The 15,705-nt window shown below is 39.2% G+C and overlaps 1 protein-coding gene across 2 annotated transcripts in view; it reads left to right on the forward strand.

The window, feature by feature from the left end:
* The window catches only part of gli3 (GLI family zinc finger 3), a 363,740-nt gene that overhangs the window by 340,811 nt on the left and 7,224 nt on the right, over nt 1-15,705 (forward strand). For both annotated transcript variants that reach the window (XM_060900066.1, XM_060900067.1), the window contains 3 exons: nt 12,146-12,295; nt 12,510-12,674; nt 12,978-13,274. In XM_060900066.1, the coding sequence (XP_060756049.1) occupies nt 12,146-12,295; nt 12,510-12,674; nt 12,978-13,274 (612 nt within the window). The remainder of the gene's footprint in view (nt 1-12,145; nt 12,296-12,509; nt 12,675-12,977; nt 13,275-15,705) is intronic.

Here is a 15,705-nt window from a genome sequence, read left to right on the forward strand (position 1 = left end):
GCTCAAAAGCTTTGAAATACTTGACAGTCTCAGATATTTAATGAGTGTTTAATAACTTAACATGATGCTGGCTAGCAGCCACATATAATCGTGTTGCTATGTTCAGCCAACACATGGAAAATATAAAACGAAAAACTTAACATGACGTCAAAATTTGTCATACGGTATCACTTTAGGAGACCAGCAAAAAGCCAGTGTCGACTTAACCCAGACACCAGTGTGGTTTCTCAAAAGCTAACCTTAATGTTAGCAATGTTCCACTGGAAGAGGGGTTCTCAAAAAAATTTTCAGCCAGGGGCCCTGTTAACCGTATAACAAATTTCCCCTCCAAACATAATCCTTCTATTGAAATGGTAGGCGTAGTATTTAAATGTATACAATAATAATTTTATTTATTTATTTATTGCAGCTATGGTGCTTTCGATTTCTGAATTTTCCTCTGACAGAGCACATTACGTTCACATTACTTCTAGATCCAACTTTTTATTGAGGTTTTTGAGTTTATTGAGTCATTGAGGCTTGGTAAACCCATTCAATTTAAGTAGCCAGTCAAACAGGATAATCATTATAAAAGCTCAAAAATAAATATCACAATTTTCATATTGATTGTGATTTGTACCACTGTAAAGCTTTTGGTTTTTTTAATTATGTACCCTCTGGATATGTTGCCACTACGCAAGAATGCCGTCTTTCCCCCTTTTCAACTTCGGTGATACGGGAGTTAAATGAGAGTTAATAACATAATGATTTCAAATTAGGATGTCTATATTTAGCACAGAACAGTGGTTCTCAACTCATGACCTGACACTAAATTAAAATTGTTTATCATCTGGAAGTAAATGAAGAAACGCATATTATATTTGCATGATAACGTCATTAATACAACTAATAATTAACCATTGCATAGGCCTAATAAAGTTGGATAATAATCATTTACTGTCTCACATAACAGGAAATAAATCAACTTACATATTAAGGTTGTACCTCATAAGTATTCACAGTGGAAAATATCAGTTTAGTAAATGCAATGCACATGCTGAATCAAGTGCAGAATTAATTATTCACATGATATTAATATACTGGCCGGCCACTATATAAATGCAAACACGTAATCCTGAGTAAGTGAAATTTACTGAGTCTAACAAATAAAACAAACACTGACCCAAATACTGAATTACAAAATTGTGCACTCAATATGAAACATGCACAACTATTAAAGGCATAAACATCATAATGAGAATTATTGCAGCTAACAAGAACAGAACTGAAATCATCGCTTGTGCAAATCAGTGGGAAACCTGAGAATGTGATTTCATGTTGATAAATGTCTCAAAATCAGGATGGCGTGATTGGATATATCTGTTGATTCGTATAGCTTGAGTCCATAATAGTCACTTGCCTTAATGTGTATTCCCTTCTTTTGCTTTATGCCCTCGGACACATCTTTTATTCTTCTAATGGTGTAACTGGAGAGCAAGATTTTTATTTTAACTGATTTGCGGCAGATTTGTTTTGGAGATCACTCTGGTCATGTCGACAGCAGCGGGTAAAACGTGATCCTCTGTAACTGTGTGGATCTTTTTGCATTTTGAAATGCGACAGGCTTGTCTTTATGGCTTAAATGTTTTGTCTCTAAATACTTTATGAATTTTGATTGCTTCATGCTTTCTGTAGCCTACAGTATAACTCACCAGACGCTGTCGTCTCCACAAATCACGCTTGTCTTATTTTCGTTGACCTTGCATAGTTTTTTACAGCCTGTTTGAGGAAGAGGGAATTTTACTCCATTTCTCAATGTTAACACCAACTGTTTACAGATGAATTAACACCAAAATTTGCAGAATTTTTTTGGACGCGCAACATGACATGACGAAGTTTTTCATTGGCTACGGGAAACGTTCCTTCTTTATTATTTTATTTTTTACTTTTTTGAAACAATAATTTGCTTTATAGTCATATTTTTCAATGGTTTTTCATTCTGTTAGGTTTTATCATTTGCATTTAGCAGCGCTTTTTCTTCCCAGCAGCTCATGATTTGATCTTAAAGGGCCCACCAGTTTAGAAACCCTGGCCCAAAATGTACACATTACGTAGAAATGAGTAGAACATGTAGGATATTTAATCATGCTCATATATTTTAATTATGCTTATTATTTTATTATGATTAAGTGTATAATTCTTTACAAGTATTTTCTTCAGTGAATGAAACTTGGTGAAATTGTGTGTAAGAGTGTCTGATATAGCAAAATTAACAGATCAACATAGCGTATAATTGACCAGTTTATACACAGTTAGTACACAGTATAAACATCATTTATTTTATTTTATTTTATTTTTCTAACAGAGTGCCAGAAGTGTCAGTAGTGTTAACCCTGCTGGCATTATATTTCAAAAATAATTAAGTGCTAGTTGTATTTTAACTATATAAAAATAGATATTTTAACATCTAAAATAAATAAATTAAAACATTTAGTTAATGTTTAGTGGTGTGTGTATGCGTGTGTGTGGAGAGAGAGAGAGAGAGAGAGAGAATAGTCTCTCTTTGCTCCTGTTTGTGCTTGGGAGATAAAGAAATGCTGATGGGGAGGCAGACCTCTCTTCTCCTTTAACATCCCCTCCGGCTGGTGCAGGGAGCCTTTAATTGGTTAAATGTGGATTTTCCCTCTTTTTTGATCAGCTTTAGGATTAGACACTTTATCAGTCTGGAGAATCTTACACAGAGATGAAAAGGCAAAGCAGAATTACACATGCCAATTCCACCCCACCCTCTTTCTCTTCCTCTCCCTCGTCCTTCTTTTTCAGTCTTCACTTCCCATTTAGCCTCTTTTTCTGCTCTTTTCACACAGAACACTCCAGTGATTGACATGCAGAAGGAGTGTATGATTTATTAGTGTGACTGATAAAACTGAATGCTGTTAGAGATTCCCTGCTTCAGGGAAATAGCCCTGTAAACAGGCTCTTTTCATGCATGGCTGCATTTTGATGGGGCAGGCCACAGCTCAGTAAAAAGGATGATAAGCAGACAATATAAATGGGTTTAAGAGTTGGTAAAGAGGCGACAAAGTGGCTTAGTAATGATGGCATCCAGAGTATTTTTTCCTGCGTTAGGTTTGTGGATAAGACTCAGTATGTTGCTTTGGTCATTTTATGTTCTTTTATGTGCAACTGTAAACTGATCATAAATTTTGCAATTTATACAAACTGTTAAATTAAGGAAAACAGCATTAACCGTCATACTCTATTCAGGTCAAATGTCTAAATGTTCTATGCTTAGTGAAAAAGGACAGTCTCGTCCAGCATATATTGTTATGTTGGCCCAGAATGGTTTGTATGATTTTAGTGTTGCTTGAGTTCTAGCTTAGCAAAAACTTTGCTGGTAAAGCCGGTCTAACTATTTATTATTTTCAGCACAATAATCTCATCTCATTATCTGTAGCCGCTTTATCCTGTTCTACAGGGTCGCAGGCAAGCTGGAGCCTATCCCAGCTGACTACGGGCGAAAGGCGGGGTACACCCTGGACAAGTCGCTAGGTCATCACAGGGCTGACACATAGACACAGACAACCATTCACACTCACATTCACACCTACGGTCAATTTAGAGTCACCAGTTAACCTAACCTGCATGTCTTTGGACTGTGGGGGAAACCGGAGCACCCGGAGGAAATCCACACGGACAACATGCAAACTCTGCACAGAAAGGCCCTCGCCGGCCACGGGGCTCGAGCCCAGGACCTTCTTGCTGTGAGGCGACAGCGCTAACCACTACACCACCGTGCCGCCCTTCAGCACAATAATAATATATTATTATTATTATTATTATTATTATCCATATTATTATTATTATAATAATAATCCACTGGCTGGAATTGTCAGGTGACCAAATAAGGGAGAAAAATGGGGAAAATATTTTTGATGAATTTTCAGTTGATGAAAATAAGTGGTGCTGCAGCATCCCAGGATTCACAGTTTCACATTTTCTCCCAGTGTCCCTGACTAGGATAGAGCAGTCACTTCATGTGCATTCTTAACCATGATAAAACATTTGTAGTGCATTTGTATGGAAGAATTTGTATTTGAACCTGAGTGTAACAAGTGATGAGAGATGACTTTTGAAATATGGAACTCAGTGGATCTTTAAGCACGTGTCCATTTGCACAAATATTTATTGTATTGCTACAGAGTGAAACATCAGGAGTAATAGCCATAGTAAAATGACTTGCATTTAAATATATGACATATTTGCACATGACAGTGGTGACTCGTCATAAAAGCCCCGTTTTTGTCTTCTTCTGCACTTCTTAAAAGGGAGCATTTGGGCCATTTAGTGTCCTGGAACATAAGCAGCTGTTACGTTGTGTGTAACAGCCTACAGTACAAGCCCCCGTGTTGTAATCTATTACATTACAGAACAATACCCTACTCACACACAAAAACCTCAGTGCTGTACTTCGGAAATTTTCCTGAAATGTAACAAGCATAAAGCATTGGACAGTGAGACATAGAATATATAATACCAGCTTACAATACTGTAAATGAAGAATTGTGATTGTGAAATGATATATTAAGGAATGTCCTTGTCTGTGTGCGTGATGCGTGTGTGTTGTGCTTGTAAAGCAATATACTGTATAGCAGCGCTCCTGCTCCATGCTTTAAAGGCTCTTAACCATCACTGGATCTTGCTTTACTTCCAGCCTTTACTGAAAGGGAAATACTCTGACGTAGGGTTTACAAATATAATCTAAGTATTATCCCAGAGGGACAAGCTGATGTTTTTCAGTCTATTAGGCTGAATAACAGCCTTGCAGGTGTTCTGGTGTCACTAGCTCTAGAGATAAATTGCTTAATGCTGTTAGTCTGGTTCTTCCAGCCACGCCACAGCCCCCCCTTCTGCCAGTATTGCCCCAGTCAATTACAAGGGCTCTTATATCTAGCCATTAGAGCATTAGTGTCGCACAGTTTTCAATTCCTCCCTCCTTTTTCTCCCCTCCTCGCTCATCCTACAATCAGTGTTGTAAAGTCATGCATCACAGAAGACAGCATCAGGCTCATTTGTACAAGTGAGTGTTAAGGGACATGCTGTAGTCTCCTCTTCTCTCGCCTTCTCTCTCTTTCTCTGTTGCGGTTATTGAGTGCCATTGCCAACTCAGACAGATCATATACCACAGGGAGTTCCACTCAGTACAAGGGACAAGAGAGGGAGAGGGATGTGGGTTAAGGGAGCTGAGGAAGGAAAGTGGCAACAGTTTTTACACAGCATGCCTCCAAAGATTCAAACATCCTCGAACTTCTGAGTCCAAATTGACTTTTATTTTCAGCCAATTATAATTCCAAGACCATTTCTCTTTATCCATCCATCCATCCATCCATCCATCCATCCATCCATCCATTATCTTTAGCCGCTTATCCTGTTCTACAGGGTCATTTCTCTTTGTTTATCTTATATATATATGAGGGTAAGTCAAAAAGTTCTAAGACAGATGTTATAATTTCAAAAGGTGTGAAAGACATCCCCCAGAATTCTACAAAGAAGGAATTCTCCGATGGAAACACCACTTGCAGAAGTGTTTAGACTTAAATGGATGATATGTAGAGAAATAGCTTTGTTATTTTCATAAAAAAATATTTTTTCAATTTGTCTTAGAATTTTTTGACTTACCCTCGTATACACACACACACACACACACACACACACACACACACACACACACACACACACACACACACACTTATTTCAGGCTTTTTCCTGGCAGACCTTCCAAATAATCTGTTGGCATGGAGATGGAGTCTGATGGTGGTTTTAGAGATGTGGAAACCCCAAGATTTTACTTTTTCTTGTAATTCCCCAACAGTGATGCTTGGGGATTTTTTTTTTTTTTGCCTCTCTTACCCTCCTCCTCACTGTACGTGGGGGCAAAATAATCTTGGCTCCTCTTCCAGGTGTGCTTGTAACAGTTCCAGTTGGTGTCCACATTTTTATTATTAGCCTAACAGTAGAAATGGACATTTTCAGGTGAGTAGATATTTTTATAACCATTCCCTAACTTATGAAGGGCAACACACTTCTCCCTCATTTGGTTTGTGTTCTCTTATCTCTTGAATTTGGCCTCTGTGTCACCTCATACTTGTTCCCCAGTTAATCAGGACGTCATGGATTACAGCTTGAAAGCTTCTACACACTCCAGTCAACTCAAACATGTACAATTTAAATGGGAAACATGCTTCAGGTACATTGCGTTCACTATTATTTACGGGGTGCCAATAATTGTGGCACATGTTTTTTTTTTTTTTGTTTGTGTTTGTTTTTTAAATTATTTCTTGATGAGGGATTTGTTTTTCTCTGAATAAATTGATTTCAATTAAAGGTTGGATTTTTCTCATTTTTTTCAGTGTGAGATGAAGCGACTTCACCAAGAAGTGGATTTTTCTAAACCTTTTTTTTTTAACTAATCTTTACAAGGGGTGCCAATAATTGTGGAGGGCACTGTGTGTGTGTGTGAGTGTCTGTGTGTATAGTTATTTATTATGTCAATTTGTCCAAATGAATGTATTATCATTTTATTGAGAGAAATCAGTAGGTTAATATAAGGCATTACAACTCACTTAGGGTTTTCTGATTTGAACTTCTTTTCCGATCATTTCATTTATTAGTAATGTCAAGTTATAAGTAAATAGTTTTTCAGTCACTTGGTCCATGTTAAGCTCATTCACTCTTTGTTAGCCGTCAGACTCCTAGATTATCTGAAGTAACTGTATTATCAGTGGTTAATAGTCGTTCTTGTCTGGATCACCTCATATTATAGACATCTGTCAAATTATTGAGCAAGATTTAGAATTATGTTGCAAAAGGTTTGAGATGTGCAAGTCTGGAGTCATGAGAAATCTTTAGCACACTGCAGAAAAAGCAAGGGTGCCTTTGTGATAAATATAATAAATGTAAATCCTCTTGTGTTAAATCTGGTAAACTGTGTCATTGCTTAAGATTGTCCAAAAAAATTGTAAAAGCTTATTTGCATAATCTCTCATGTCACAATGTCCTGGATCCCAGAGCAGGCCTTGCATACAAGAACAACCTTTGCATTAAAAGTGGCTTGTGCTCAAGTCTTCATGTCATCTTTCTCTCTCCCTGATTATTCAGATTCTTTTCATTTGCTGCTCAAATCCATGATATACTATGGGAAGATTACTTTGCGTGTCTCTTTGCCTGTGCACTTTCTGAGGTGGTCAACATTTTTATTAAAAATTAGTCAGTGAATATGACAGCTGATGCCTCTGAGGTTTCAGTGGTAGGATGATAAAGTTTAATTAAAATCTGATGGTCTTTGAAAAAGCTTGTTGGGGTAAAACAAGGCCAGTAAGCAGAATCACAGCCAGGGTGTGAAACAGGGGTCAGGTTTGAATGACAGTCCACCACCTCATAGTCATTTCTTCTCACACAAAAACCAATAATACACTCCACCACCTTCCAAACTCTGGGAAAGTTTGAGCAGATGGTAGGAAGATGACAGAGAAGTTCGTGACGCTGGTCGCCTTCATGTCATGAAGAAGAATAGAGGATGAGCCCCTCTCTCTTTCTCTACCAGCACCTCCTCTCTCTGTCTCTACCAGCACCTTTCACTCATTTTTTTTCTGAATCCTTCTCTCTCATTTTTGCCTTTTCACTGTCACTCGCCTCTGTCCCCTGTCCTGCTTTGTATGTGAAGGAATCGGTCTAGAGATATTTTTTTTTTCCTCTCCCTGTTTTTCTGTTTCCTTTTCTTTTCTCTCTCTTGGTCCCTTGCTTTGGGCAGCATTCTGCCAGCTACCCAGGTTGCCTATGATCAGGGTATTGCTTTTGTTTCTGGCATGAAATGCAAAACAATGGCGCTACTGAAATGCCCAGTCTTGTGCTTGTGTGGATACCAGATGCAGTGACCTCATGCAGAAAGTGTATGAATGGCTGCACTGTGTGTTTCTTATGACTCTTTCATACTCATGGCTAGTCATAGAGTTGCTTAGCATGATTATGTGTATGTTCTGGTATTGAAGAGCTCGTGTGTTATACCGTATATACTGTAAATGAGAAGAACCCAAGCAGAGGTGGTGTCATGTCGACAGACAGAACAAAAAGCACGAGGGTGACTTGGTTTGTTTCAAAAAGAGGGAAGCAACAGGAAGAAATTAAGAGCGTGAGTAATGGTATGAGGGTTTGTTGAAAATATAAATGTTTTTTTTGGCAGGCTGCCCAATTTTTGGGTGAGAAAGTATTGGGACAGGTAGTCTTAAAATAAATTACACTTAATATTTGGTTCCTTATCCCTTGCTTGCAATAATTGCATCAACCCGGCGACCGATTGACATCACCAACTTGTTGCATTCTTCTTGCTTTTCCAGACGTCTTTCAGTTGTTGCTTGTTTTGGGGGATTTCTCCCTTCAGTCCCCTCTCCAGAAGGTGAAATATATACCCGATTGGGTTAAGGTCTGGTGATTGGCTTGGCTAGTCCAAAAGCTTCCACTTTTTTTCCCCTGATGAAGTCCTTTGTTGTGTTAGCAGTGTATTTTATGTCATATCCTCCCAGTTAGGGCGGCATGGTGGTGTAGTGGTTAGCGCTGTCGCCTCACAGCAAGAAGGTCAGGGTTCGAGCCCCGTGGCCGGTGAGGGCCTTTCTGTGCGGAGTTTGCATGTTCTCCCTGTGTCCGCGTGGGTTTCCTCCGGGTGCTCCGGTTTCCCCGACAGTCCAAAGACATGCAGGTTAGGTTAACTGGTGACCCTAAATTGACCGTAGGTGTGAATGTGAGTGTGAATGGTTGTCTGTGTCTATGTGTCAGCCCTGTGATGACCTGGCGACTTGTCCAGGGTGTACCCCGCCTTTTGCCCGTAGTCAGCTGAGATAGGCTTCAGCTTGCCTGCGACCCTGTAGAAGGATAAAGCGGCTAGAGATAATGAGAGGAGATGAGATGTGATGAGATGAGATCCTCCCAGTTAGATTGGATACATTTCTCTTTGAATTGGCAAACAGAATATTTCTGTAGATTTCTGAATTCCTTCTGCTGCTACCATTTTGAGTTACACCATCGATAAAGATTAGTGAGAACATTCCAGAAGCAGTTATGCAAGCCCATGTGACAATGTTACCTCCATCATGCTTGACCAATGAACTTGTATGTTTTGGATCATGAGCTGTTTATTTCTTTCTTCACACTTTCGGGCTTTGGTAGAGATTAATGTTGGTTCCAGAACTTTTATAGCTCATCTCTGTATTCTTTGCAAATTCCACACTGGATTGTGATACCTCCACCCCTGCCCTGCGGAGGCTGTTGGTTATGTCACTGACTATTGTTTGGGGGATTTTTCTTCAATGCTTCAATGTTTCTTTCATCAACTGCTGCTGTTTTCCTTGGCTGACCTGTTCAGTGTCTGGTTGCTAGCACACCAGTGGTTGCTTTCTTTTTCAGGACATTCCAAACTGTTGTATTGGTTGTGCCTGTCAATCACATTATTCCGATATTTTGGATCACTTGAAAAATGGGTGGGTTCAAACAAAAGGTGCCATGTTCTAAGTAGTTTAACACATCTCTGAACTTCTGACCAATTATCTCATATTAATCTTTTGATCTTAAACCCAAATGTCTTCAATGTATCATAAAAACAAAATAATTGGCCTTGCCATTCAAATACATTGTGAGGGAATTGTATATTTTTGCAGCTCCTTAATAGACAAGTCCCCAGAATTAATTTCTTAATTCTGACTGTTTGTATACCAGACACTTCCCCCTGCAGGGACGCAATGCAACAACCCTGCCAGAAGTCATTCATTTTGAAAGAGAGCCAGAGATGTCAGGTGACTTTAAGCAAAGCAGCCCTGGCAAAGCAAAAGTTGAACAAAGTTCAACTAAGCAAAAAAAAAAAATTTTAATTATTTAGTGATTGCGAATAGGAGTTTCTTTTATATATTTTTTATATTTCTTTTTTCCTCTGAAATTTTTTCACATATATGTTCCAACTCATGGGTTCTAAGCCAGTCAGTGAAACTTTTCAGTGAGACGTGTCAGGAATGCAGGTCACAGAAGGATGAGGTGCAGAATGGAGTTTATTCAGGAACAGGCGAGCAAACAAATCCAAATTGACGTTCACTATCAGCAACGTGAAACAAGCAGAGGTCAAGTGATGTGCAAACAGGTTATTAAAGGCAGAGACAAAAGGCAGTAATCCAAAGAGCAAACATGAGTCATAATCCAGCAAAAACAATCAGAGTTATAGGGCTGGGTACGAACAGGTAAGAATACACTGTTCATAATGTGTGTGTGTGTGTGTGTGTAACCAGTCCTTGGGGAAACGCAGAACTAATGAGCGCCAGGTGAAAGTAATGACAGTTAGCAATATTTCTGAGATGAAAGAAAACTATCCTCATAATATTATCAATATGAGTTGCCTTTTAAAGTCAAACAAAACCCAAAAATAAATGCTGTTTGCCGATCACGGCAAATGCCCTAATGTGCCCTCCACACATTTAAATTAAAAATAAAACTTTATAACAACAATTTATCCATTTTAAAAGTTATGATATTGCTAAAAATAGGCTAAAAAAAAAGACAGAGAGTGGCAGGTAATGGAAATGGCGATGGCCAGCAAAATACTCCCAAAGCCTGGGTATGTGTCTACTCACTGTTTACGTGTGTGTGTGTTCACTGCTGGAATGATCAGGCTTATTTTTACACCCAAATGCTTGACACTCGGCATCTTCAGGGTTGTTTACAACAGTTTAGAAGCAATGTATCCACTAGCCACAGTAAATCACGTAGCATGTTCGTGACATCACAACCTCGGATTCTCTCACGTCCAGGGGGGTGTTTAGCCTATTTTTGGGGGTGCTCAAGCACCCCCAAAAACGAGCTCAGCACCCCCTAGCTCAGCACCCTCAAAAACACTGCTTTTGGACGTAATTTTCAGAAATAAGTGCCCTTGCGCACTGCGCAGTGAATGTGTGCGCGGCCGTGTGTGTGTTCTTGAATTCACCTGTTACGTGATAGTTCTATGAGCAGTAAAATCCCTCTCCTCCTTGCGTCCCCTCTGATTGGGTTGCCTGTCTGCGCGAGTGCTTGCTACGACATGGTGTTTTTTTAACTGGATTCCACGCCGATGAGGAACTCGAAGTAGCACCTGAGTATTACTGGCATAGCGAGATGTGAAGGTACGGACTGGAGTTACAGTTGTTAAACACAACACAATAATATGCATAATGCAATATCGATGTTCCCTGGTCTATGAACAGAATGATAAAAACGACATTTATCATCCATATCGAGATACTTTTGTGCAGAGCTGTACAAGTGCTACGGTGCTAGACCACCGTGTGTTAGTCAATTTTATTTAATGTAACATAGCGTTTACGTTTGCTTATCATTTATATATTTATATATTTATATTTATATATTTATCATAAATAACATCATAATAATTAGCAAATTAATCAAAACAGACACTGAAACGTACATGCACGAAGCAAACAATTAAACAAATGACTATCAAAAGAACACGACCAAAATATAACAAATATAACAAAAAATATAAACTAATGTAAACTAATGTAAAATCATAATAATACACACTATTATTACACAATAACACATTAATTAACAATTACCACTGTTCAAAATGAATAGCTCCAACATTACAAATGCAGTAGTAGGTCTTGTTTAGTTAAAAATATAACATAAATATTTGTGTCAGTGGTCGTAAATGTGTAGATATCATAGTTTATTGGGTCAGCTTCTGTTAAAACATTGCATAAGTCTAGTCTTGTCTAGTCTAGTCTTCTTGTCTAGTTAAGTCTTGTCTAAATGCGGAATAAACGTGGAAACACTGTCGTTCAAGCCAGGTGCCTCTGTCAGCTCTGGGGGCTAAGCACCCCCAAAGATCAGATGCTAGAATCGCCCCTGCTCACGTCATTTGTACTCGGAGCACGATATTTGAACCTCAGAGAGAGTAAGATGGCAGTGCCCAGGGACATTGTTTTTTCTTTTAAAATAAAATCTGTACACAGTATACAGGAACAAATATGAACAAGTGAACACTTGAACATGCCTTGTATGGATATTATCTGTCACTATAAAGGAGCTTATTTTGGGGCTTTGTTAATCTTTAACCTCTGTACCTCTCATAAAGCATATAAATAATGACCATATCCATGGGGAGAAGAAGGAGTTTGTGTGTCGATGGGAGGAGTGCTCTCGCGAACAGAAGCCCTTCAAGGCCCAGTATATGCTGGTGGTACATATGCGCAGGCACACAGGCGAGAAACCACACAAGTGCACGGTAAGAAACTATATTACCCAGCATATGTTTCAGTTATCAAGGATCATTTAAAAGACCATTAAGGACAATGTCCAAATTATTATATGGCAGTAATCAAATGACTGTCTGTAACAACTCAAGCTTTGATTTGTAGCACAGTAGCTGTATTTCACAGTGACTAAGTATGAGTGAGGTTCGTGATTTGTATGTGCCCTTTTTCTTTTATCATGTGCAGTTTGAGGGCTGTTCCAAGGCCTACTCGAGACTGGAGAACTTGAAGACACACTTGCGATCTCACACAGGAGAGAAACCTTATGTGTGTGAGCATGAGGGCTGCAACAAGGCCTTTTCAAACGCATCAGACCGTGCCAAACATCAGAATCGGACCCACTCTAATGAAGTAAATACACACTCCCTCTTTTAGCCTGTTCATGCTCAGGCAAATAGAACTACTAAGCTGTTACTGAAAAAAGAAGTAACTTTGTTTTAAATTATCCAAAAGTTATTTTTTATTTTAAGCCCCAGTCAGGACAAAGCGAGAGCCATCCTGAGTTTACTAATTCATAACATTATAAAACGTACAAGTTACATGGTTTATTAAGTGTCCTAGTAAGTGTTTAGCAGCTCCTGTCATTTCAATTCATGAAAAAAAAAAAAAAGATTTTGCTTTTTGACCATCACTCATTCTCACAATGTTTCTCAGAAACCCTATGTATGCAAGATTCCTGGCTGCACCAAACGCTACACTGACCCCAGCTCTCTGCGCAAACATGTAAAAACTGTTCATGGTCCAGAGGCCCATGTCACGAAAAAACAGCGTGGAGACATTTACCCCCGACCCCCAGCCCATCCCCGTGAACCTGGAGCCAATGGACAGGGTCGGTCATCAAAACTGCAACGCCCCTTTGAAGCGTTTCTTGACCAAAGGGAATATAACCATGGTACCTCAAAACAAGATGAATGTCTGCAAGTTAAATCAATCAAGACAGAGAAGCCCATGGTGAGTCCCATTTCAGACTCAAATCACTTCATATGCTCTTATTTGTGAGATACAATAATTGTATACTCATTTCTGAAATAAAGTTATTTCACATTAATAAGCACTTTTTTTACGAAAGTTTACTGTTTACTAAAGTTACTAAAGGTGCTAAAGTACATTTTTTACTTCCTTTACTGACTTCTTTACACTAATTGTTTCTTAAAGGAAAAGGCAACTTTTGTACAAAATCACCACAAATAGATAGATAAATATATAAAGTAATCGATCATGGAATTTATAGAGAAAGAACAGACCGCATAACAGTATCTTTTAACTTTTAATAATATGGGCTTGCGCTGAGCTCAGCGAAGATGCGTTCCGCCATATTGATCTACTGCGTGACGTCATGCGGCCCACCACTGAAAAGAACTCTTCAGTGCTTCATGGTAATAAGGTAAAAAACCAGTACAATCGCTTCTTCAAAGTTTCACCAAATGGTTTTATTTATGCAACTTAAAGCTCATAATACTGTATAACTTTGGTTGAGTAAAAACACGGAGCAAAAACATGGCTGAATCCTGAATGACTACTATTTGGATTTGTCCTACCAAGCCTATTGCGCATGCGTGAAGCGGCTCGGCTCGGTTTTCCCTTTAGAGATCTTGCAGTCACGTGACCGGAAAGTACACAACCGCCATCTTGTCGGTCAAAAACACCGCTGAATACTGCTGCACTCATGTACAGAATGGATCAATTTCAACCGACGGACTACACGTATCATTTTTACAGGTATTTTACAGGTACAGGTATCATTTTTCTAATGAACAGATAACTAGATATATGTCTAAAATAAACGATCTACAGATTTGTGACCCTTATGGCTTTCCGGACGGAGTTTTCACGACCGGATTTTGAACTGCCAGCGGAATACCCGGACGTGTATAATTACCTCATTAACTTTCCCTCGCTGTTCAGTGGTGAAGCGCTGCGTGCTTATAAATCTCTGGACAGTTATCTCTACAGAAATTCAGGATTTGTCAGCGACTCAGATGTGGCATCTTGTAAACAAGAATCCTCATTGGATGGGTAAGTCACTTAAGTATTGAGTATAGCACTGACCAGCCGATTATAATTTGTAATTATATTGTAATTCCAGCTGTAATTCCAAATCGTCCGTGTTGTTTACCATGGATCTGGCGTTGGAGAGGTAGAGGCTTGGCAGTGGAGATTTGAGTGGCTGTTTTCTGAGCTTAGTCAACAGGCCGGCTCTGCAGCCTCGCTTTTGCTTCCGCTCCCGACGCCTCCTCCTTCGCTTTGCTTTCGATAACAATCCACGGAGACCCCGCTGGTCTCGCTATCTCGTCCGGAATGTTTTGTTTTTTTTTCTCTCGTCCGGAATGTTGTGCATGCGATGGAAATCACTACAAACCGTCATTTTCTGCTGGAAACCAATGTCCAGTAAGTCCATACGGTTGTAGTGGATATTGAAGTCCGGTACAGACGAACAACACGCAAAAATACACACAAAAAACATAAAAACCGTGCACAGGTAGGGAGAGCTTGTAGCCGCAGCCGTTGTAGTAGAATTGTATATAGTAGGGTTTTCCAGAAGAAAAGGTAGAAGCAGAAGTAGAAGGCGGAATATGGCGTTTGACCGACAAGATGGCGTCTGTCACAATCTGGATCGGCTGTGACGTCACATGCAAGTGCTCCTTTGGGCGCTCTCGTTTTCTGTTAGAATTTGGTAAAGAAAAAATAAATAAATATTATTTACCAGCTTACCGGGTCCATGAACATAAATCTGACAGCTGACAAGGTCGGGATATAAACGAATCGAATACAAGCCACCCGCCGGGACTCCTAATCACAGTGATCTGCTTGTAAACACTGTTTTCATGGGCCCAATGACGTCACAGATCAGAGGGAGGCGCATTAATGAAAGATTCTGATTGGTTTATAGTTGCCCACAATCTCAAAATGGCTGCCTCCTCCAACTTCGACTCCTCTGTGTCAATTCATGATTTCAAAGTTAAACATATTTTTTCATGTTCGATATATAATGGAAATAATTAACAGAATTGATTACGTATATGTTTTTCTCCTATTACACACCTGGTTTTGTACAAAAGTTGCCTTTTCCTTTAATTAAGATATGATATTGTGTTTGGCATATTTTACCCTTTCCTACTAACCTGCTTGCTCCCATAACTCAGCCTATCACTTATTTTACATCTGTGCCAACTTTGCTCTGCATGGCCTGTATAATAACTAAATGTCTTTTTCATCCAATGCTTCACGCTTTACTTGCCCTCTTTCTAAGGACAGTGGGTGATCAGGTGAGATTTGGTGAACTATCAACATTAATATCCTTGTTAATTGGAGTTCTGCTCTTCCTGCCATAAATCATATTGTCCTCACAAGTCAGAGGTCATCAGGTTAAATAAAAATCGTT

This window comes from Neoarius graeffei, chromosome 19 (genome assembly GCF_027579695.1).
Source record: "Neoarius graeffei isolate fNeoGra1 chromosome 19, fNeoGra1.pri, whole genome shotgun sequence".
Taxonomy (NCBI): domain Eukaryota; kingdom Metazoa; phylum Chordata; class Actinopteri; order Siluriformes; family Ariidae; genus Neoarius; species Neoarius graeffei.